Raw genomic sequence first — 24,785 nt, forward strand, 5'->3', positions numbered from 1 at the left:
CATGACATTATCTCACAGTATAATATTGTAATATTGTAAACATGTACAATATTATACAAAGAAGAGAAACCCAACAAATTACTCAATGAGCAAAAACAATGACTTTGTTCTTTTTAAAAACTGTGCTCAAATAAAACGTTTGGTTATCAGTGTAGAAGATGCCACCGTGGTGCAATACTCTACTCCGTCAGTAGGGGTCGCGCAGTCATTTCACATTAATGTCTCGATCGTCTCCTCCCCTCCCCCTCGCCCCGCCCCCTCGCCCCGCCCCCTCGCCCCTCCCCTCCCTTATTTTGGTAACAGCACATGGCAGCAGCGCGAGCTCGCGCCACTCTCCAGTGATTTCTCCGCTGCGCGCGCAGCCACAGGTGGTGCTCTCTGTCGCGCGCGCGTGCCACCCCGCAGCAGACGAGAGCCTGACACACGGGATTAGGGATTAGGGATTAAAGAGCTTCATCACCGCCGCTGCTCCCAGGTCCGCGGAGGAAACTCGTTCAAACGTTGTTTTTGTCCTCGCCTGCGAGTCCGAGCAGATCCTGGACCTGCTGCTGCTGCTGCTGCTGCTGCTGCTGCGTTTGTCCACGACAGAAGGAGCAGGTGGAGAAGGTGGAGAAGACGGAGAAGACACCTGGACCTCACTGCGGTGAGTCAACATGGCGTCGGTCATCGCTAAATTCTGTTTTTACTAAATTACACGAGTCAAGTCCTACGGAAGAGGATTAAGGCCACGGAGGGAAACAAGATTTGAGTTCTTTAAACTTTAAACTCAGAAATTCTGACTTTATTCTCAAAATTCTGACTTTAAACTCACAAATTCTGAATTTAAACTCACAAATTCTGACTTTAAAGTCAGAAATTCTGAATTTAAATCAGACACTTTGACTTTAAAGTCAGAAATTCTGACATTTTTTTCTCAAATTTCTGACTTTAAACTCACAAATTCTGACTATTCTCAAATTTCTGACTTTAAACTCACAAATTCTGACTTGATTCTCAATTTTCTGACTTTAAACTCACAAATTCTGACTTTATTCTCAATTTTCTGACTTTAAACTCACAAATTCTGACTTTATTCTCAAATTTCTGACTTTAAAGTCTGAAATTCTGACTTTATTCTCAAATTTCTGACTTTAAACTCACAAATTCTGACTTTATTCTCAGAATTCTGACTTTATTCTCAGAATTCTGACTTTATTCTCAGAATTCTGACTTAAAATGCGGAATTCTGACTATTAGAAATTCTGACTATTAAGTCAGAAATTCTGAGTTTAAATGTGTAACTCAAATATTTTTTCCCTCCCATTTGAAGACCTCATCATTTCCAGGTTTGGTAAACACTGATGAACATTGATGAACTATGTACTGATACCAGTGTCGTTCAGATTGAGTCTTGTGCCACTTTTGAGCAACTTTGCAGTTAATATGACACTTTTGTGCTGATGCATCATTTTAACACTTAGCTTTAATTAGCCTTTTCACAAACTCAGTGGTTCTCAAAGACTGGTTGGAGACCCACTGATGGGTCGCAGGAGTTTTATTTTGGGTCGCCAAACAAAGTTGTCAAAATGTTCCTTTTTAGGCGTTAGAGATTTGGGTGGAAATGAGTTGCCACATTATGCAAACATTTGCTGTTGTCATGGCTAATATTTGGGTCACAATTCTTTGCCATCTTTAAAGGTATATTGCCAACTTTCATGTGTTTTCATGACCTCTGCCAAGGTGATTATATTTTCATAGGCGTGGGTTTATCTGTAAGTTTTGTCCTTGTGTTAGCTACTTCCTGTCCACAGTTGTTGTCGGATTTAATCTGAATCTTTTGTGAGATCTGAACAGATCTGGATGAATTTTGTCATTTTTATGGAAGATAAAAAGTGTAGTAGCTGTGTGTCTAAGCTCTGGCAGAGGTCTGATCTTGTTGCTGCTATCGGCGTTTCGTCTACCGAACTAATTGCCAATTAGTTGTGTGCACTTCACAGCTAGCTCATCAGAATTGGGACTCATGTGTCCGTCCCAATACCTCCCCATTAAAATTTCCCCTTAGTTTTGAGTTCCCTCAACCGTAAATTCCCCTCGTTGAGGGAAGTGGTATTGAGACACCACTACATGCAAATTAGCGTAGTTAACGTAACGAACATGCTAACCCACGTCACATGTTGACAATTCTGCCGGTGGATCGTGCTACTATTTTCATTCAGGAAAAATGCTCGTAAAACGCTAAATTGCGAATGTGATTGAAAACTGACAAGTCCAGGGTTCAAGTGAACGCTGTTACACACATCCAAAAAAAGCTAGCTAGCGGCTGTTTGCCGGGTGCTTTGAGAGCGTTTGTCTGTCATGCAGCTCTGCGTGGCGGGCGTGCTCTCTCGGGGCGCTCGGCAAATAGCCGCTATCTAGCTAGTTAGCTAGCTGCTTTCATAAATCATCACTGATTTTCTGATATTAGTGTCCAAAGCTCAGCAGTCCTTTGGATGTTTATCAAACCAACATATTCCAACATCGTAAACGTGCTTTTTTCCGAAAATATATTACAATGAAAATGTTCCTCGGCAGATGTGGCTGCTGTCTTTGTTGAACTTAAGACCTCCCTGCTAATGATACAAAAACATGACTGACATTGCAGAAAATGTTCTTCTTTTGACTGAAAACGCAAAGAAACGCCAATGAAAAGTTAATTCCGTGCTGCTGGTACACACAAACACTCCCTCAGTCAGGTCTGATAGTATTGCCTGACGGAGCCTGTCGGAATAATAACATCAACAACATGGCGGGCGTGCTCTCTCGAAGCACTCGGCGGGTAGCCACTCGCTTGCTAGTTAGCTAGCTGCTTTCATAAATGGTCAGTTATTTTCTGACATTAGTGTTCAAAGCTCAACGGTCATTTGGATGTTTATCAAACCAACATATTCCAACACAATTTGACATTGTAACGTGCTTATTTGCGAAAATATATTACAACGAAAATGTTTTGGACGCCATCTTTGTAGGAAAAATATCAGCCGGCTCGCTGAATCCGCAAAGCATCATGGGTAATTCCATCTTCCACTTTGTTTTAAGCCCGCATCAGAGCTCACTACATTTTGAGGGTTGATTATAAGGAGAAAATCGCACTCCCCCTTGCTCCTCCCTACACGTGAACGAGCAAAATGTAGGGTTAGGGCAAAAATGTAGGGGAGGTATTGGGACGGGGCCTTAATGTCTGAGGTTGCGAGTTTAAACCTCAGGTGACTTATAACGCTAATGTTTTGTTTGACACGCAGTGGTGCGCGGGTCTGGTGGATGTCGCGTGCAGGTTTAATGTGGTGGCGTTTATGACGTGGTGTAATTTAGGCCTGTCATGTCGTCGTCGTCGCTCAACCTGCCGATGACGAGTGTGAGAATGCAGTGAAACGGTGTTAAAGCGTCCGCGTACAGTTTAAGCCGTCATGGCTGATGATGATGATGATGACGAGCAAACCTAAGCCCACACAGTGTGCAGGTTTTACTGCAGACCCTCCACCCTGTTAATGCCTCTGTAGTCAGGACTGTGATTTGTGGAGGGCAGGTCTGTCTGAACCAGGTGCAGCCTCGGAAAACTTTTAAGTACGTTATTTATGTCCCATTAACCCAAACGGGGTGACGGTGCTATCTTTTCTCTCATCCTCTTTAAGTGGACGGCGATGACTTTGAATTGGAAAGTCCACTCAAGTTTAAGCCCCCAGCACCTATAATTATGTCTCTCTGTTTCCATTTAAAGTGTCTAGACAGAACATTACCAATGTAAACCCCCCGCTGCCTGCCGTTGATGGACCTTCTCCCTACTGTGTCACTCACAAGTTGCCGTCCATCTTACGTTATGTTGTGTCGGTCCTTGAATTTGAGGGAATTGGTCCTGGAAAGTCCTTGGCCGTTTCTCAATATCCATACTTGTGCGTACTTGCGTACTCCCGTACTTGTGAAAACGTCATCAGCCTCAGTCCAAGTTCTGTTCCAATTCTCAAGAACGCGAGCAGCGAGTACGGTTCTCATACCCGGAAGTGTTCTCGCTCCGCCCATTTTATCAAGTATGCATCGGGTGGTGACTTGAGCGTACTTGGGAAAGCCATATATCCCAGAATGCATTTCGGCGGAACATAGCAGGATAAAATACAAATATAATCCTGAAATAAATATTTTTCTGTGTCCCGGAACGCAGTTTTGAAATCATTTGAGCGAGAAATTAGGGACTGTATAATATTAATGTTTAACTTATTGTAACTTTGAATTTTATATTTATATTCGCACTGTCGCACTGTCATTGTATATGTATTTACATATAATGGACACTATCTTATAGTGTATAAAATATTTAAAATGTGAAAATAACAACAATATATGTATTTATTAAAAGTATTTTATATGTCCATTCATCAACACTGTAGGTGGCGGTAATGAGGCTTAAGTGCTTCGCGCCATTCAAACAGTAGAACAAGGAAGTACGCTGCTGTTCCAATTGAAGAATTGTGCTCGTGTACTCCCGTGCTTGGCAAGTATGTACTTCAGTCGTACTTCTCAAGTATGTACTTTCCAAGTAAGCAAGTACATCACTGGCATACTTGGGTATTGAGAAACGGGCCTTGAGTTTGATGTCTAAGGTGTAGAAATCAAGGACGTAGCAGCTTTTCCAGTCTACTCTTTAAGTCAGTAGTCATATTGGGGGGGGGGGTCTTTTACGCGTTTGTGGATATCTGATAATACGTCTTAAAGTCGATCGATAATATCGTGCCTCCCTACTAATGATACAAAAACATGACCGACGTTGCAGAAAATGTTCTTGCGAAGAAGCGCCAACGAAAAAGTTAATTCCGTGCTGCTGGTGTATACACACAAACGCTCCCTCAGTCAGGTCTGATAGTATTGCCCGACAGAGCCTGTCAGTATATAATAACATCAACAACATCAAATGTTCCACACTGCAACTTTAACCCTCAGGAATCCCTTTAAAAAAATCCCTAAAGTGTTCCTTGTGGCAGAAAACAGCCACCTTCGCAAAAGCTGCTATAAAACATTGTCTATTAATGTTTTTTTCCACTTTAAATTATCAGTCTTTTAAAGCTACTTCAGCCTGACGTATATATGTCAAATATTATAATTTTTGATATAAATATTTTTGAAATGTTAACCCTTTAACTGAGATTATTGATGATTAAATCCTCGGGGTCCCACGATTATTTGAACGATACGGTGTGCCACTTTACATAAATCACTGGGACTGTATGTTGGCGAGCGAGTCGCTCACTTGAGAAAGAACCCAGTGTTGCTGCTCCGACAGACTGAAACAGACCACTGTAACTCCAGACAGAGCAAACCAACGGCTCTGCTTCATGTCGCATCATTCGGAGGAAAAATGTTTTTCTAATTTGAACTGTGGTTCCATCGCGAATCAAAACAAACGTGATAACTTTTAATCATCTTTTATAGGCTTTGTTTAAACCTCGTCGCTCTGTTGTCCAGCTGGCAGCGACGTACATGTGCGGCACGGTTTCGACAGGAAGTCGTGAATAATCTGTTGAGTTTTTGATGAGTTGTGATTTTGTGGAGGATGGTGAACGACACGCAGCAGTTTGTCTGCAGAGCTGATGAACAAAGCGGTGCTTGGTGTGTGAAGCACCCACTGCTGCGTGATGATGATGGTGATGCAGAGGATGTGGTCGACTGTCTCCATTGCTGCTTGAGTCTGTTGAGTGTGAGCAGCAGTAACTCCACCTGCAGATCAGTGGAGTGTTGTTTTTGACAACCATCTTAGATTAAGGCTCTGTCCCAACACCTCCCCCTTAAAATGTCCCCTTAGTTTTTCAGTTCCCTCAACCGTAAATTCCAATCGTTGAGGGAAGTGGTATTGGGACGCCACTACATGCAAATTAGCGTAGTTAAAGTAACGAACGTGCTAACCTACGTCACATGTTGACAATTCTACCGGTGGAGCGTGCTATTATTTTCATTCACTTATTTTCTGACATTAGTGTTCAAAGCTCAACGGTCCTTTGTATGTGTATCAAACCAACATATTCCAACACAATTCGACATTGGAACGTGCTTATTTGCGAAAATATATTACAACGAAAATGTTCCTCGGCAGATGTGGCCGCCATCTTTGTAGGAAAAATATCAGCCGGCTCGCTGAATTCGCAAAGCATCATGGGTAATTCCATCTTCCACTTCTTTTTAAGCCCGCATCAGAGCTCACTACATTTTGAGGGTTGATTATAAGGAGAAAATCACATTTCCCCTTGCTCCCAGCTACACATGAACGCGCAAAATGTAGGGTTAGGGCAAAAATGTAGGGTTAGGGGAGGTATTTGGACGGGGGCCTTAGTCTTAGTCTTTTGGACTAAAATGCTTATTAGTTTTAGTCACATTTTAGTCACTTCTATATGTGATAGTTTTAGTCAAAAAAGAAATATAGTCTTTTAAAAAATTTATTTAGGTATATATATATTAAGTATTGGAGGTTGTTGTTGGTCAGTGTCGCACATAAGTTGTAAATATAGCAGCAGATCTATAAGTTCAACACACTGCGACACACTGTGAGCTTGCAGATTGGCTATTATAACACACAAAGAGATGACCACACCATCACTGAATGTAAACATGCTGCTAAAGAAACACACACATGATGAATTGACGTTAGCATAACAAAAGCTAACTTTAACCACTACTACTAACTTCTGTGTCCAGCTATGTCCTGCTTTCCTTCTGCCGTGAAATAAATAATCCATCCGTTTGTTTGCTAACACATTAGCATAAAGATCGCTAGCTTAAAATGCTAACGAGTCCACTCACCGAGCAGAAGCGTCTGTCTGTCTTTGTTAAAAAGTACAGCCACAGTTCAGTCCTTCTGCGGGTTTCCTTGTCCATCTTCCTTCAGCGGTGAACTCTTCAACGAAAACTCACACAAACTCACTATTGGTCAGTCTGAAATATCGCAGCTGAGGAGAGCGTCTGTAAGGAGAGATTTCTATCGGCTCGTTCACACCAACTAGGAGGTTTTTGAGCATAAAAACAAGTTAATGTATGTAAGTAGACCTCCATAACTCACATATATGTGCAACAGGACCACTTTAAAGCTTTAAAGTGTCGCTACTTGTTGTAATAATAACTCTTGTGGACGTTTGTGGTGCGGTTGTGTTACTTTCCTGCGACAAAGGAGAGGCAAACACACCCTCAAGTTTTTCTTTTATTGAAAAGGGAGCAACCCGAGTCTATGATTATATTAATGAGGCATGTGCTATGTGCCATTATAGACTACACACCTTTTGACATCATTTCTTGTTGTTGTTTGACAGTTTCACATCTACTACTGACCAAGCTGGGTGTGCTTTTATAATGTGACGCCTCTCAGTCCTGGGGGAGCGGCTCATTACTGCATTCTTATTCCTCTTAATCAGAGGGTGTGTGTGTGTGTGTCCAGGTAGGTTTGGATCAGTCTCAGGGTAAAGTCAACAGCAGGGTGCATCACTGATGCCGGCTGTGTATATTAATGAGGCATGTGCTATGTGCCATTATAGACTACACACCTTTTGACATCATTTCTTGTTGTTGTTTGACAGTTTCACATCTACTACTGACCAAGCTGGGTGTGCTTTTATAATGTGACGCCTCTCAGTCCTGGGGGAGCGGCTCATTACTGCATTCTTATTCCTCTTAATCAGAGGGTGTGTGTGTGTGTGTCCAGGTAGGTTTGGATCAGTCTCAGGGTAAAGTCAACAGCAGGGTGCATCACTGATGCCGGCTGTGGAAAGTTCACGCTGGCACATGGCCACCAGTGTGTGGAGCTTTGACGAGTGTGATTCATAGCAGTAATATTTCCCCTGCAGCCACAGCGGTGCATCTGAGTGTTTCCGAGCTCTTTCTGCGCCGACTGAGTCGTCTGCTATGTTCATCAGCCGTTTCCCTCGGTTTCAGCGTGTTGGAAAGCCGGAGCTTGTTTGTTTTGATCCGGACGAGTTTGGCCCGAAGGTTACGAAGAAATAAAGCCGTCTCTGTGAAACACTGTGGTGGTTATTCAGGACAGGGGTGAACACTTATAGGTGGCCAGGTTTGGCTGCCAGATACACTTTATTACACAAAGGAGGAAAACCACTGTCTACTGACTTGACCCAGTGCTCTTCACCTAACATGTTTTCTACTGCGCTACATATGCTAACGGCGTGTTTTTCCGCCCGACAGGATGAAATGAGGCGTTAATACCCAGGAATAACACAACGATATGATTTTTAACAAGACCAGTGCATAAAACCATAAACGAGTAAAGCAACAAGGTGCTGATTTTGCATCATACCGAGTACTGGATCGTCGTATCATATCCCGTCAACCTACGGGGAATTCAGGCGGCTGTGATCCACAGATAATCGACCGGATGGTTTAAATATGACCAATAATGAGGGTCAAATAAGGGCCGACCTGTGCTGTGGGTGCTCACGGCGAGGCTGTTGCCATTAGCAGTGTTAGCTACAGTTAGCCTAGCGCGCAAACAGCAGCGTTACATAAGCAAACAGTTATCAACATTAAGGGTGAAACAAATGCGAGAGAGTAATATGTCAAATAAAAAATATAATGTATAGTATGTCAGAGTAATAGTGGTAGTATAGTAGTTAAGTAGGTGGACAAGAGGCAGGAGGGTTGTAGGATCGAATCCGGAGGGAGTCAATGATTTTTTTAATGTATAAAGTATATATACTGTATATAAATAATGTTCATATAACAAACTGAACTCACCAACAACAACAACAGTACAGCCAAAATATTTGCATTAAAACATTTTTTTTACAGACTGCAAATCATGTTTATGTTTTGAAATCATGTTTTAGCGTCATGTGGCGCCACCTACCGCCTTCTATCAGTCATTGCAGTCAGTAGCTTCTCAGCTGCCGAGCAACCACGGGTTGCCAGTTAGGTCAGAAAACGAAACCTAAAACACCTCGGTATTTTGAATTTGAATGTAGTAACTGTTTTTGGCCACATTCTTACATATGGCGCCTTTAAGCGTTATAAATACGTAAAGCATATTGTCCAAAGCATTTAATAATAAGCTTGGGATGCATAAAATATTACTATAAATAAACATATTGGGTGTTTGGTGGTAACCTCGACTGGGCCACGATGTCTCACTCGCGCACAGAATAAATTCTAAAAATGTATTATACAGATATGTGATCATTTATGTACAGAAATTATTTGGTCATACATTTTTTTATAATTAGTAGTCATTCCCAACAGAGAATAACAGACAAAAATTCAATGCATCACACATTACGTGCAGGGTCTCTGCAAGTTTCAACAAGTCAAATATAAGACTTTACAAGACTTTGTTTTTAGACCACAATGAATACAATTTAAGACCCATTTCAAATCCATACTGACAAAAAAGTACAAAAGAAATGAAGGAAAATAGGAGCCACAAATGGTTGAACTTGCAATTCGACTTGGCTGTGGGCTTTCTTTACGTTTTCTCCGCTGCTATGCTAAGCTGTAACGCGGCGTGCGCACAGCGCACTAGCTAGTGGTGCTGGATAAATTCTCACCGGGCAGCACAGGTGACCTACTTTAGTTCCGATTTTTAAGACCTTTACAAATTGTATTTAAGACCTTTTATGAGATTTTAGGAGAATTTAAGACATTTTAAGGCCTTAAATTCAAATGATTGGATTTAAGACTTTTTAAGACCCCGCGGATACCCTGTATGTGGTTCAGATACAGCTGCCTGTGATTATACACTTGGCCAGTAGGTGGTTTCGTGTGCACACGAAGCTTTCTCGAACCGATTGGCTCGAGCGGTTCAACGCCTCGTGAGGCTCCGTCTCACCATCACTACACTATGATAAATGTCAGCTCGTTGCCATCACTTTGTTGTGGTGACAGGCGGATCAAAGTCAGTGAGTCATGTGTGTTGACTCGTCGTCATCATCTCGGCTGCACTCGCAGTAATTACACACAGTTTCAGACTTGTTAGCAGGTTCCCCTCCTTCTGCCGACGTCGCCGTAACTACACCTTACACTAAAGCTAGACGACTAAACTCACGTTGACGTTGGACTATAAAGACGTGCCGCTTTACTGCTCCTGACCACCAGGAGGTTACACAGAGGAGGCTTGTAGTGTAAGTACACCTGACACTTTCATATGGTTTTATTTGCAGTATATTTTCGCACGACTATTTTTTTTTTTTTTTTTTTTAAAGTAAAAAATGATGGCTAATAAATATTGTGCATAGCTATTTAATTTCAAAATAAATCCTTTTTTGTAAACTGAAACCCTTGAGGGTGTCGGCGTGTTGGAGCAGCGAGTCGCGAATTCAACCTCATGAGAGACCTGCACCTCCACGCCATACCTCCATTATCTCGTTTTGCCTGTAGGGCCAATCTCTCATTGATTTGACAGGTGCCAAAGGCCTTTAACATAAGAGAGTGTACACACACACACACACACACACACACACAGGGTGAATGTCCCTGTGGAAGCTTAAATTGAGTCCGAGCCAAATGCTCATTATTGTTGTTTTTTTGCGTTTTTTCTTCTTTTCCTGTCGCCTCGCCTCGTGATTTATCTGCACGTCTAGTAGCGCGCAAATATTCGGGTCTTTTAAAACCATGTGAATCCAAATAATTTTGTCTGTTTGAAGCTGCTGTGAAACAAGAGATAATCATTTCTGCCAGTACATTCCATGATGTTTTTGACAGAAGCTCATATTTATGACATAGTTCAGTGTTTCCCACTGTATTGATTTAAATATATGATGGTTATGTGGATGCACTCACTTTATATTTGATATGAGAACCATCGCATCATTGATTCATCGATTTGGCTATTTTTGAGACCTTTAAAAGGTGCATTATGTAATAAAGCTAAAGCAACTTGGCCATAAAATCCTCCTAATATGTCACAGAGACTCAGGAATAATGTTCATATAACAAACTGAACTCACCAACAACAACAGTACAGACAAAATATTTGCATTAAAAAAAAAATATTTAGCAGACTGCAAATCATGTTTATGTATTTGAAATCATGTTTTGGCGTCATGTGGCGCCACCTACCGCCGTCTACCAATCATTGCAGTCAGTAGAGTCTCAGCTGCCGAGCGACCACGGGTTGCCAGTTACGTCAGGAAACGAAACGTAAAAGACCTCGGTATTTTGAATTTGAGTGTAGTAACTGTTTTTTGGCCACATTCTTACATATGGCGCCTTTAACAAATGATTTTTTATCTTCTTAAACGTCAATATTTTCTGGTTTCTTGGCTCACAGGGTTCCCACGGCTCCTTGAAATCCGTGAAAGTTTGTGAATTTGAAAAAGTTTTTGGAAATTGCCCTAAATAGTCATAAGTCCTTGAAAGTGCTTGAATTTTGTGCAAGAGAGAAGTTAAGTTGATATTTAGCTTTGCTAATTTATATTGCTTGATGTACGTAGACTAACCCTAACCCAGAACAAACGTTGAGTCGTAATAAAAATAAAAATTTAAAAAAGGGCTTAAAACATTTCTTTTCGAACAGGCTTTCCTAGGTCGTTCCTAGATGTTTTTATTTTCTTTTCTGCACTTTCTTCTCCTCCTTTAGCTATTCTTTCTTCTGCTGATTTTAATCGTGTCTGATTTTTCTCTTAGTCTTTTGTTTATTTTGTTTTTTGGTTTCTGTAGCACTTTGAGATAACTTTATGAAAAGTGCTTTACAAATAAAATGTATTATTATTATTAATAACTAGCGGTGTTGTGGACACCCTCCACTCTCTCTCTCCGCCATTGACGTGAGATTCCATGCAGAACAATGAGCGAGTAAAGTTGATCCCAAGGACAATCACTTGTCCCGATGCAGAGCGTTTGCTGCAAGTCGATAAAAGTGGACGCCATCATGGACGAAGCGGCTCTTACAAGTTGTCCTCCCGTCTTATTAAGCTTTGTCAGCACATCTGGTCCTTGAATTTGAGGGAATTCGTCCTGGAAAGTCCTTGAAAAGTCTTTTGACCCTGAGGTCTGGTTGATTTTAAAAACTGTTGCTGAGCACAAGGCATTTAGCAAGTGAAAAGCTAATGTGTTATATAATGGAACTTTAGCCTGGTTTGCAACTAACAATTATTTTGGTAGACGCAGACGGATTACGTTTCACTCAGTCAACAGTTCTTTCTGTCACGCCTTCGCCGCACATGAGCCTGACCCGCTAAAAGTAGACATCATGAGTGCCACCGTTTTTTGGATTGTAGTGAAATGACAACTCTGTCTGACAGAATCTGAATGGGAAAACCCGACCTGTTGAAAGTTGGGTCCATAAAACGTCATAAACGGGGCCTGCAGTGCTTCTGATTTCCCAAAGGTCCCTAAAGATTCCATTCAGTTTTTGATTTATTGATATCGTTTCATTTAGGGATATTTCAGTGTCCGTACCAATTTCGCTTGGTTATTAAATGAATTTTCCCACAACCGTTGTAAGAAGTTTTTATAAATTCACACCAACGCGTGTGCCATCGGTGGAAATTTAGTGGCACGTTGATCAAACTACGTGTGGCTGAGTCACGTCGGTGACGAGTGGACAGTGACGTCAGACGGCCCAACCCTGGGGTAAACCTGTCGAGGGAATTTGTTTGCCGTCTGTTTGGTTCTTGTTGGTCCCGACACCTCTTTGTGTGTCAGTGTGCAGGTATGCGGCTACGTCTGTGGTACAGTTACACTGACTTCATGACTAGAATTCTTTCTCATTGCGTGTCGGGATTGTCCTGCCACATTGGCATGTGGGCTAAAAACGCAGAGATGTCGCCAGAGCAGAATAGGCTACGTGCACAATGGAACACCTAGCAACCGTGTGCCTTCCGGTAACGCTGGGCTGCTTCCGGTAGATCGCGTTGTCGGCGTATCGTTTCCCGGAGACGCTGTTGAAGTGCAAAGTGGTAGAGTCAATTTTGTTCATGATAATTAGCGGATTTCAGATGCAAGAGGAGACGGTTATCGTATCAAAAAGTCAGAACGTCAGCTCTATGTTGTTGTGAACCACAGACAAAATCGTCTCGGTGCAATAGTACGATAAACTTTCATAGGTTTCCGTTGGATGTGTGTGTGCGTGCCGAATGGATGGTGAGGGTGACTGCGACTGTACTTCTTCTAACCCGACACTTATGTAAGTGGACTCATTAGCATTTTAAGCTAGCGATCTTTATTCTAACGTGTTAGCAAACAACAAACGGATGGATTATTTTGCGGCAGAAAGAAAGCAGGACATGACAATAACTGGACGCAGTAGTTGGTAGTAGTGGCTAAAGTTAGCTTTTGTTACGCTAACGTCAATTCATCATGTGTGTGTTTCTTTAGCAGCACGTTTAGCCATGTTTACATTCAGTGACGGTGTTGTCATCTCTTTGTGTGTAATAATAGCCAATCTGCAAGATCACAATGTGTTGAACTTATAGATCTGCTGCTATTATCACAACTTATGTACGACATTGCCCACCAACAATCTCCAATACTTATTGACCTAAATACATTTGTTAAAAGACTATACTTCTTTTCCGACTAAAACCTTTTTGAGTTTTCGTCGACTAAAACTGGACTAAAACTATCACATATAGAAGTGACTAAAACTAATAAGCATTTTCGTCCAAAAGACTAAGACTAAATCTAAGATGGTTGTCAAAAACAACACTGGATGATGCTCTGCACCCCCCCCCCCGGCTGCTCCCCGTCGTTATCACAACTGCACTCGATTCTTGAAGCCGCAGCAATTTAGAAACCTTAATGACGGCGAGCGCAGTAACCGTGCTAATTGTGGCCCAGACTGTTAATGAGTAACTGGGTCTGCACGGCGAGTCCCAAACACTTGTGGAATGTGCACATCATGTAGTGGGCCAGTGTTTGGAGGGTTTATGGGAACAGCATGGCAGATGTCCTAGATCCACTTCCCCTTGGCCTTTGATTTAGATTTTCTTTTTCATTTTTATTGTTCCCAGTTGTCAATATCTTTGACGACCCAATTGGCAATAACTGTAACCTTTGACAGGCTTTTATTACTCGACTTTGAGAGAGTCAGGGAGTAAGTCCCCAATATACAGTACATGTCTGTGGTTTGGATCAACGTTTGTGCAGAGATATTTAGAAGTTAACCCATGATTTGCTCCCATGTACAGAACTGTTCAACTTGTTTTTCCTTCTGTTTTTGTGCTTTTCTCTGAATTAAAGTATGTAGAGTTGCATGTTTGTTGCCAGTCATCCAGTTTTATAGTTGCTGTGGTTACTGGTGTTAGGCTGAACTCGCTGTCACATGTCTCTTTATTGCTCAACAATGAGCAAGACATAGTTTTTGGTGCTGGATACGGCAACAAAACATTTTGTAATTCAGCAGCACGCTTTGAATCGATGATGCAGAACTGTTACCCGTGCCGTTTAAGGTGAAATAATTAGCTGTTGTCGTGAGACCCGTGTAGGATATGGTCATTATTTAATACAACTATATACCACGTCTGTATTGTGTCGTGATATTGTAGGAAATATTCAGTCCAATGTGCCACGCCCCCTTTCAGAGAGAGTTTCAGTTGACGCCTCCACTGTGAGTCAGCCTTTACTCTTACAGATTGCATAATTTGCCCGCTGGCTTCACCTTACATGACTTTTATTGACATAAAAGCCACTTGGTTTAGTGTGGTTGTATCACGGGTTGTGTCCACGTTTATGAGAAGATCTCATTACAAAGGGTGAGAATCACAGGGTATTTCACGATACAATGGTCCACGATACCAATAATATCACGATACGACGATTCTGTGATAATCAATACACGGCAAGAAAATCATATAGCGATACATCCCGACACTTCCATGTTGTTGCACTGTGCGAGTGAGTCAACCCGCAGTGAAAGCGTTAATGTGGGAGACCTGCAGTGCAAGTGTCTTGTGTTTTTACTAACCTGTAAATCCAATCATCACTGTAACCACGGCGCTGTCTCCACATGCAGTCGTCGTACAGCGAACTACAACGGTGTGTCGCAATGTTTACACAAGCTCTGCATACTCTCACAGAAATGAGTGCAACCATTAATTACATACAGTACAAAATATGTCTTTAGTCAGGAGTTTAGTCCCACGTCTCTCTTGCGCTCTCTTTGCAAACCTCTTAAGGAATAATTTTAATGAATTTTTGAAATTCCTGAAATGATCTATTTGCCCTGATGCACTTTGACAGTGAGCTGACTTTCTTCTCGAAAACAAAAAGTATCTCGGAATGACTTGAAATTTACCATCATAATAGTTGGCATCACCCTGAACAAGGATCAGTTGAAAATATTTGCAAAACTCTTAAGGAATAATTTTCATGAATTTTTGAAATTCAGGAAATTATCCATTTGCCCTGATGCACTTTGACAGTGAGCTGAATTTCTTCAAAAGACAAAAAGTATCTCGGAATGACTTGAAATTTACCATCATAATAGTCTGCATCGCCCTGGACAAGAGTCCGTTGAAAATATTTGCAAACCTCTTAAGGAATAATTTTAATGAATTTTTGAAATTCCTGAAATTATCTATTTGCCCTGATGCACTTTGACAGTGAGCTGACTTTAGTCTCAAAAACAAAAAGTATCTCGGAATGACTTGAAATTTGCAATCATAATAGTCGGCATCGCCCTGAACAAGGATCTGTTGAAAATATTTGCAAACCTCTTAAGGAATAATTTTTTGAATTTTTGAATATCAGGAAATTATCCATTTGTCCTGATGCGCTTTGACAGTGGGCTGTCACTATCTTTGTTGTCGTCCTCATACTCTTGTGTCTGGTTATTTGTTTGGCAGTGACTACTTTTGATGAAAAGGGACTAAAGAAAGACTGAAAAGATGCTGAATATCACTAGAGCACTAGAGATTTGTTCGCTTTTGAGAAAAGTTGCCAGGGTTCTGTAAAAGTTGTTTGGTCGGTTTGCGTCATGAGAACTTCTATTATCTTTCTTTATTTCCCCTGGTTTGGTTAATTCCGTCTCCGTTTCTGTGATTACATACATGCTATGTTATTAGTAGTCTTCATTTGTAATGTTGTCTCGTATAGCCACGAGACCGTGATAAATGGATCAACGCTGCCTTAAAACCTTGTGCCCAGTCTGAACCAGGACTCACAGAATCGCAGCGATCGCACATGGTTTCAGTTTGCGATGACATCACCAGACGTGATTTATTTATAGTTTTTACAATTTAGAAATTCACAACAGAGTTTGATGAAGGCAGAATTTGCATGAACGTCGTCTTTATTCTGATGTAGAACATCCATAGAGGAGCTGCTGTGTTTACAGAACATTTCGGTTTATTTACACAGCCCATTGTCACAGGCCGGGATTAAAGGGCTACCATTGTACAGGCCTATAAATCACTGTTTGCTGTATACATGATGTTCAGTGATTACAGTTGGACACATTGTCTTTTTGTTTGCATTCGCTGCGTTTTGTCTCTCGAGAGCATTTGGATTGAATGAAAATCTCTTAAGCGATGTTAATCATGTGTCTCTGGTTTCAGATTCTTGCCATTCCTCTTTGATGTGGTTACATAATCCATGTCGGAGAGACTTAGGTCAGCTGCAGTGAAGTGTTGCTGGAGATGAAAAGGCCACTCATGCAAATGTCTTCACTTGTGGCTCTGATATTAATAAGCTCGACCGACGAGTCACTTACGAAGGAATCGCTCAGCCGTACACGTGTGATTCCCACGTATTACTGACACTCAGGCCTTATCCACATTTTACCATCCTTCTTTTTTCAATAAATCAGGGTTCCCACGGGTCCTTGAAATCCTTCAAAGGTTGTGAAAATCACCCTAAATTAGGGGTCTCAAACTGGCGGCCCAAATCATTTGAATGTGGCTCGCCAATTAATATCAACTTATGATGAGTTTAGAGCTGAAACAATTAATCGATGACTAAATTAATCGTCAAACTATTTTGATAACCGATTAATCAGTTTGAAGCTTTTTTCATGATTAAAACAAGATTTCTGATTGTTTTAGCTTCTTAAATGTGAATATTTTCTTGGTTTCTTTGCTCCACATAAACAAATAAATCATTAAAACTGAATCATTTTGGTTTGTGGACAAAACGAGACGTTCGAGAACATCGTCATTTCAACTAAAATTAGTCAAAGTCATCCATCCATTATCTACTATTTTCCCTCTCTGCGTTTATGAGCCTGAATCTCATTCTCGCTCTTGTCTTTTTTTCTCCAGGGCTTTGGAACTGCTGACCCGATCACTCGATGGCGCTGACGGTGAACCTGATCGGTCCTTCACCATGGGGCTTCAGAATATTTGGTGGACGGGACTTTAAGAAGGCCATAACTGTATCAAAGGTACCTCCTCCTCGCACCTTATCGAGCCATATCCTCTGTTTATGTCGGAACAGTCTGAAACGGCGATGTCGACTTCCTCCTTGCCGCGGCCGCTTTTCTTCTCTTTGTTTTTGTTCCGTTTCACACCTATTTCCTTGACTACCAGAGCTGTTGGAATAGAATGGAAGGCGATTACATTAGTAGGAAACCGGCTGATTACAGTTGCAGTGCACACTGTGGTGGGAGGTGAGATGAGGGGAGTTCTCCCTGTTCCTCAAGTGTGCACGTGGGACTCTGGATTTGAGTTTCTGCACAATGTGCATCAGTGAATTTGCTTTTGCCGTTCATATTTTCTTTGTGACTGATAATAAACAAACAAACGGACAAACGGCACAAAGTAAACAGGAAGGAGGAAATGTTATTTAGACTGACTTGTGCAGGGGGCCAATTCCCATCTTAACCCTTGAGCTCAACCCTTAATCTTAACTGGCCTCAAAACCAAGTGTTGAGGGTTATTTTGTCACTTAGAAAAATGGGACACCCCTTAAATGCAGATACGTCTTCAGACTGTAGGGGGCAGAATAACGCCAAAGCTGCGTCCAGTCTGTCAACTCCAAAAAAAGAAGAAGAACACATTTACGTCAGGATTATTAATTACGATGTTACGTTTGTCAGTCAAGTTATTAGGTTGTCAGTTAGTTATAAGATGATACTCATACAAATACCACAACCACGGACATATTCAGCTGACAGTTACCACACACCACGGCTTATTGAAAAGTAAACCATAGCAAATATAAATGTTACGCAACAATGACGTCAGTAATCCATAATATGGGCCTAAACTAAGATAATACAATGGTTGTCATCATTTTTATATCTCTATTACCAAAGAAAATACTTCATTTGTATCGCACTCGTTTTGCTGCTTTCGGCGCCATCTTTGTTATGTCAAAACACGCAATGCATTCTGGGTAGCCCTTGCTCCCAAGGGTGGTCTCGGAAAATCTCAATATTGAGGGCAATACAGCCCTTAAACTTGGCCCTCAACTTAATTTTTCTAAGAATCAGAACAGCATTTGCACTAGAGGGAGAGCATTTTTTCACCCACAGTCTCTGCCTACTGCACATCCTGGTCCTACATCATCACCTCGGCCTTGGTTGTTTCCACACAGTCCTTTGACCCTAAAGGAAAAATGACGGCCACCAGAGCTTCAAACAGAGCTTCAACTTCAACCCCGGCCTTAAAAGAGCGTTTATTATTTGCCTCCTCCTGACAACTTATGCAAGGAAAACATGTCTTCTCATGAATGATGGGCTGTTGGGGCAGATTTAGTTACTGCAGCCTGGTAAACAACACCAGCGTGTTTTGCTTGTCTCAAATATCAGACGGATATGTTGAGGTAACACCAGGCTCCTGCAGAGCGGGAAAACGTCATCAATGAAATTGGTCTCTGAAGCCAAGTTTGAGGAATGGCCTGTCTCATCCTGCTGCTAACTGCTAACCACACACACACACGCACACACACACACACACACACACACACACACACACACACACACACACACACACACACCATAGTACCATAACACCATAACATGTCTGCAGGTGGAGCCCCAGAGCAAAAAGTGTGTGAAACACCAGGGCTTGAAAACAGTTTTTTTTGTACCAAATTGAGGACCTCTATACTATACTATTGAGTATAGCATGTTTAAAACTATTGCTGTCAAACGTTAACGCACATTAGCGCACAACGCGTTTCCATGACGACTGACCGGGAAAAATAGACGTGCGCGACGTCATGTTTACGTGACCCCCCCATTGTTAAAACGAGTCTCTAAAGTAACGCTAAACTTTAAAAAAACAGAGGCACAGGTACGCTAGTTATTTGTTAGCGCTGCTCTTTTTGTTGAATAAACGGACCGCTCCAGTTGCACTGTAGGTGGTGCTAACGGCGCTAAAAGGAGCTAACGGAGGTAACTGGCAAACGGTGCCCTGAGTCCGGTGTCGCGGCACGTAAAAACATGACGCCACGCGCGCCTATTTCCCGTCAGTCGTCATGGAAACGTGTGTCAACCTTTTGCACAGCACTATTTAAAACCTAAAAAAGTGATTTCAATGAATGCCCTCTTTTATTCCTGTCAGCCTAAAAGATAGCCCCCCCCCGGGGCAAGAAAGAGCCCCGCCCTTAGTTTATGTGAAACCAGGCGTGTTATGATCAAAATCACACAGCATTGTGGGTCGCCCCAGCAACGCTTAATTGCCTCTGGAGTCTGACCACAAACACGGCAGCTGTGTTGCCCCTGCTCGGCCAAACTTACAAATAGCCGCTTTATTAGCGTCCTATTAGCATCAGTTCACACTGTAGTCTCGATAGATTATAGAGATACTTTTGTAATCCTGCAGGGAATTCAAGCATCTGGTAAATCTCAGGACACGGCAGCACGCTAGGGATGCACGATATTGGACCTTTTTGCTGATATCTGATATGTTGATATCGGGAGTGTTTGTAGCCGATAATTATGTGTAAGTTGCAGCAGATGCAGACGACACATTTTCTGCATATTGCAAAACGGATAAACAAAAAATAGTGGATCTTTACGCGTTTTCCGATATCCAATAATGCATTTTAAAGCTAATATCGTCCGATACCAATAATATCGTGCATCCCTAAGGTAGGGAATGAAATAAACTTGTGCAAAAATATAGTTGAGAAAGTAAAAATGCAAGTAAACTCCATTTATAACATTTGCAGCAGTTTATTTATTAGGATAAACCACTTGAGATCTATATCGTCTCGTTTCCAGGGGTCTCCCACAACACTGTGAATGCCCAAAAAGCTAAAACAGGAACAAGTGCCCAAATAAGAAGAAGTTGACAAATATTAGGTTGGAAAAAGACAAAAACTAACAACATAAAGCAATTAACTCTTTCACTGCCTGTCATTTTCAGAGCAGAGCGTCCCACAATGCCAGCCGTTTTTCAAGCATTTTGACCCATATTTAGAGACCCACAGAATATTGTCTTCTATGAATATATAAACGGTGAAACTACCAAAAGAAAGACTAGACTTTCTTCTTTCATCAGGAAAAAAAGTGTGTTTTTACCCGTTTCCGTTCTTTAGTAATCGGCATTAGAAAATAGGCCGATTTCACCAAAAACACAGTTTTTGACCAAAAAACGGAGAAAACGAGCGTTTTGTGAAAAGAAGCATTTTAAAGCGGATCAGAGACTTTGAGGCTAATATTTTTTTTTGCTTTAGTGACACCTCAAACATCTCAACAGTGTTTTCCTTCCTTTCCTCCTTCAGTAAAAACCCAAAATTAATGACCGTTTCATTTGGAACAAGATTCCATCTCAAGGAAAGAACAAAAACTCTGACTTTTATCACGGTCGCAATATCGTCATAAATACGATGACGTGTACGACTTTGATCGCACGGTGAGATTTAGATGGTTTTTTTTTGTGCCTCTTTTGTTTTAAATGAGAGAGAAGTGACATCAGTGCCACCACAGAGTCAAAGCAGCTGCAGCTTCACCCTCTCATTTCTGCTCTTTTGTTTGAGTCGGCCAGTGTTTTTGGGGAGGCTGATCGAGGCTGAGGCTCTGGTGGCTTGGACGTGGTGTTTGAGGCCATTAGTGTGGAATTCCCTGTGATGTGGTGCTCTGTGGCATTGGCTTTGACATGCGGTGAAGGCCCCGGCTGCAAAGGTCAAGCTCAGTCAAAGCAGCGCCGAGTGTCACACTAATGACTTCTACCCCTCCCACCCCCCCCCCCCCACCCAACCTCATGGGTGTCGTGAATCCGTCCACTGTTGACCGGCACTGCTCCGCTCCACATGTGTGAAATGCTGTGGCGTCTGCTGGTATTTACTGCCTCATGTAACGGCTGCTGTGAGCGAGAGACGGACAATATATTACAGATGTGAAGCCGTTCTTCAACACCTTGTCTCTCTCTTCTTTTTTTTACTCGTGGATTTTAAAAGTCAAGATGGATGATGTGACAAAAAGGCGTTAGGTTGACGTTTAGCAGTGCAGTACTGGCCTTAAATCTTTGCTCTTTACTTGAGAAATTAGCTTTCATTGGTTAATAAACTTGCAAAAATATCACATCGTCGTGATTTAGATATTTATTTTTCTTAAAATTGAAAGTTAACCACTTCTTCCCTGACCCTCTTTTTGGAGTCCCTGCACGAAAATGACATGCCCAAAAATAAATAGAGTAAATCTCTGCGGTTACAAGCTCTATGTGAATTATCTTGGTATCAAAATAAAGATAACACTTGTGAGTTTCACTGTAGATGTCACTGTGTCAGAGTAAATGTACATGGAACATAGCATAAATTAAGGATTTTTTTCTCTCGCCAAAAAAAATATTGCATTTTAAAGCAAATATCACCTTTAAAATATGCAGTAGGAGCTTAAAAAACACATGGAGGTCATGTTACAACATGTGGACATGAGCTGTGCAAAGTCTGATGCTGCTGAAATGAAGCAGAGTGAAATTACAGAGGTTTTAGTAAAGCAATGTCTAGGCGTTCTCTCGAGTTTGGCACAGTTTGGCACCATCTGGGGCATTTGAGATTTCTTAGGTACAAAATTATTAAAAACCCATTTAAAAACTGGGGGCAACCGTGAAGAAGAGGTTAAGATGCTAAAACTGCCAGTAAGAGCTGGGTTATCACAATAAAGTTTCAAATCCATCAAATACTAAAGTGCAAAAATACTTCACACGTCTTGGATACAAGTTTAAGTCACTTATGTACAGAATTGCATCTTAAGTGCATAAACATCGCGTAATATTGCGATGTATATCATTAGTGCTCAGCTCTAATCCGAATAATCTGAAAAAAACAAAAAACAACTGTAATATGATTTTCTTGTCTTTTGTTATTGGTCTTTTTCTTCACTCATCTCGCGCTGCTGCAGCATTAACGCATGACGGTTTTCAAAGTCCGTAAATCCTCACCGGACCTGGTTCTCTTTGCGTCCTCGCAGGTCAACGGGGGCAGTAAGGCGGCTCAGGCCGACCTGCAGCCTGGTGACATCATCCTGGAGATCAACGGGGCGAACACCGCGGACATGCTGAACGCTGAGGCGCAACACAAGATCAAGAACTCCGAGACTCAACTGCAGCTAGTGGTGGACAGGTAAAGAAAAGAAAAACCCCCAACATGATGCAGGTTTATGCTGTGGAGGCAGAAGACGGTGCTTAGATCATCAAATGTTATTACTGTGTTTACTACACTTTGGCACCGTTTTCTCTGCTCCAAATATTCTGCTTCGTCACATTATCGTGAGATGTTGAGTTATTTTCCTGGCCTATAAACGTCATATTGTACAGACTCAGTATTTTGTTTCTCACAGATCTGCACAAATATCATCCAGTCGTCATTTTAAGTTTGTCATGAGAATAATTATGTAAAAAGTGCCATTCGTATAGCAATCTAAATGTCCGTCAAAATAATTGCAATTTACGTTTTCGTTCAAAAGTCATTTAGCCCTCGTGATGGACGGATGTAAAATGGACAAGACAAGAAAACCAATTAATTTAAGCTTTTGACAGAACAGACACGTTATATTGTTACCTAGAACGCAAGAAGTTTTTCATCTTTTTTGCCGGGTAAATAGAAAAGCACGTTTAACGATGCGTCTCATCGACTCTGCTCCATTCTCTCAGTTTGCACCATTATCCCTAAGAATATCTGATTAAAAGGGAACACATTCACCTTTAAATAGGTGCTTACTAACATATATACTGTAAGTAGCATAGTAGCCCTTTATTAGTAATCATTAAGCACGTATTAACACCTTATTCTACCTCTCTTACGACATGAATTAAGATTTTTCCTACATAATGTGTTGATAACCTCTTCTTCCCTGACCCTCTTTTTGGAGTCCCTGTCTCGAAAATGACATGCCCAAACTAAATAGAGTAAAGCTCTGCAGTTATAAGCTCTATGTGGATTATCTGGGTATCAAAATAAAGATAATACTTGTGAGTTTCACTGATGCCACTGTGTCAGAGTAAATGCACAGCAGAAATGAAGGATTTTTTTTTCTCTCGCCTAAAAAAAATATTGCGTTTTAAAGCAAATGTCACCTTTAAAATATGCAGTAGGAGCTTAAAAACCCATGGAGGCCATGTAACAACATGTGGACATGAGCTGTGCAAAGTCTGATGCTGCTGAAGTGAAGCAGAGTGAAATGACAGAGGTTTTAGTAAAGAGATGTCAAGGCGTTCTCTCTGTTGGCACAGTTTGGCACCATCTGTGCCATTTGAATGTCACTATTGGTCTAAAAAGAACTTGTTTAATAACAACTCTGTGTTTTAACTGTGTTTGGCGAACATAAGAATGGTTTATATGAGCTTTTAGCTGAGTTGCTGACCTTTCTGTGGGTGTGCAGCATGTATGTGTTTGTTAAAGTTAGACATGGTTTCATGAACGTTTTTGTCTCTGGTCTCGGGGGCAAACGTGAAGAAGAGGTTAATATTTACTAATAAAGGGCTGGTATGCTACTTATATGCATGTTGGTAAGCGCCTAGTTAATGTTACCATCTCTAAACGGTGGATTATTAAGCTGTAGATCTGATGCTGATGTAAGATTAAAAAGCACATAAACAGTGAAAAGGCGTGTGAAGTTCCCTTTAGTTAATAAGAGTTTTCTCTTCATTCATAAACAGAGTTTGACACAATGCCACGCAGCCATCTGCAAAACAGCTTCACATATGAATGTCTTTGAAGGACTTTAATGTTCTTTTGTCTCTGTGTGTGTGTGTGTGTGTGTGTGTGTGTGTGTGTGTGTGTGTGTGTTCTTGTACTTGTGGCATACTGAGGACCAGTGAGGGTTTTTAACCAACAAAGTGAGGTCATTTTTACGAAGTGAGGACATTTTTGCCCGTCCTCACTTTGTTTTCATTGAAATCACTTCCTTAGGTTCAATTTGTAAAAAAAAAAAAAATTCAAATTTTGGACGACATAGTATATAGTGTGACGTATTTGTCAAATGTTGGACCCAAAAATTTTTTGTAAAAGATTTTTTCAAATTTTGGACTATATTTTAGTGTGACGTTTTTGTCAAATTTTGGACCAAAAGTAATACAAAAATAAATAATCAAAAAAAATGTCCAGCCCTTTTTGCTCTGGGGCTCCACCTGCAGACATTTTATGGTACTGCAACCAGTAGTTCTTCATAGATGTCAGTCATGAAGTAGATATTTGTCATTGTGTTGATTTATAAAGTGGAAATGCTGGTCCTCACTTTGTCAGCAACCCAGTCCTCAGTATGCAGCAAGTACAAGAATGTGTGTGTGTGTGTGTGAGAGAGTTTTCCCAGCCTCTGTCTTTAAACACTTTATCACACGACCGCAGCATAAACAAAACAAGTGATTGTAATCAGGGGGAAATGCCAGCGTCTCTCAGAGCCACGCTGTCCCTTCTCCCCCCGGCGTTCTTATTTTCTTATTTCTTATTCAAGCCTCTTTTGAGATTTG

At 41.3% G+C, this 24,785-nt stretch overlaps 1 protein-coding gene across 1 annotated transcript in view; it reads left to right on the plus strand.

The window, feature by feature from the left end:
• Nucleotides 1-509: 509 nt before the first annotated feature.
• Nucleotides 510-24,785, plus strand: part of pdlim2 (PDZ and LIM domain 2 (mystique)) — a 57,190-nt gene continuing 32,914 nt past the window's right edge. Inside the window, exons 1-3 of the mRNA XM_083904736.1 lie at nt 510-643; nt 17,190-17,311; nt 22,289-22,440. Coding sequence (XP_083760862.1) covers nt 17,219-17,311; nt 22,289-22,440 — 245 coding nt within the window. The 5' untranslated portion in view covers nt 510-643; nt 17,190-17,218. The remainder of the gene's footprint in view (nt 644-17,189; nt 17,312-22,288; nt 22,441-24,785) is intronic.

This window comes from Microchirus variegatus (genome assembly GCF_963457635.1).
Source record: "Microchirus variegatus genome assembly, chromosome: 18".
NCBI classification, from domain to species: Eukaryota; Metazoa; Chordata; class Actinopteri; order Pleuronectiformes; family Soleidae; genus Microchirus; species Microchirus variegatus.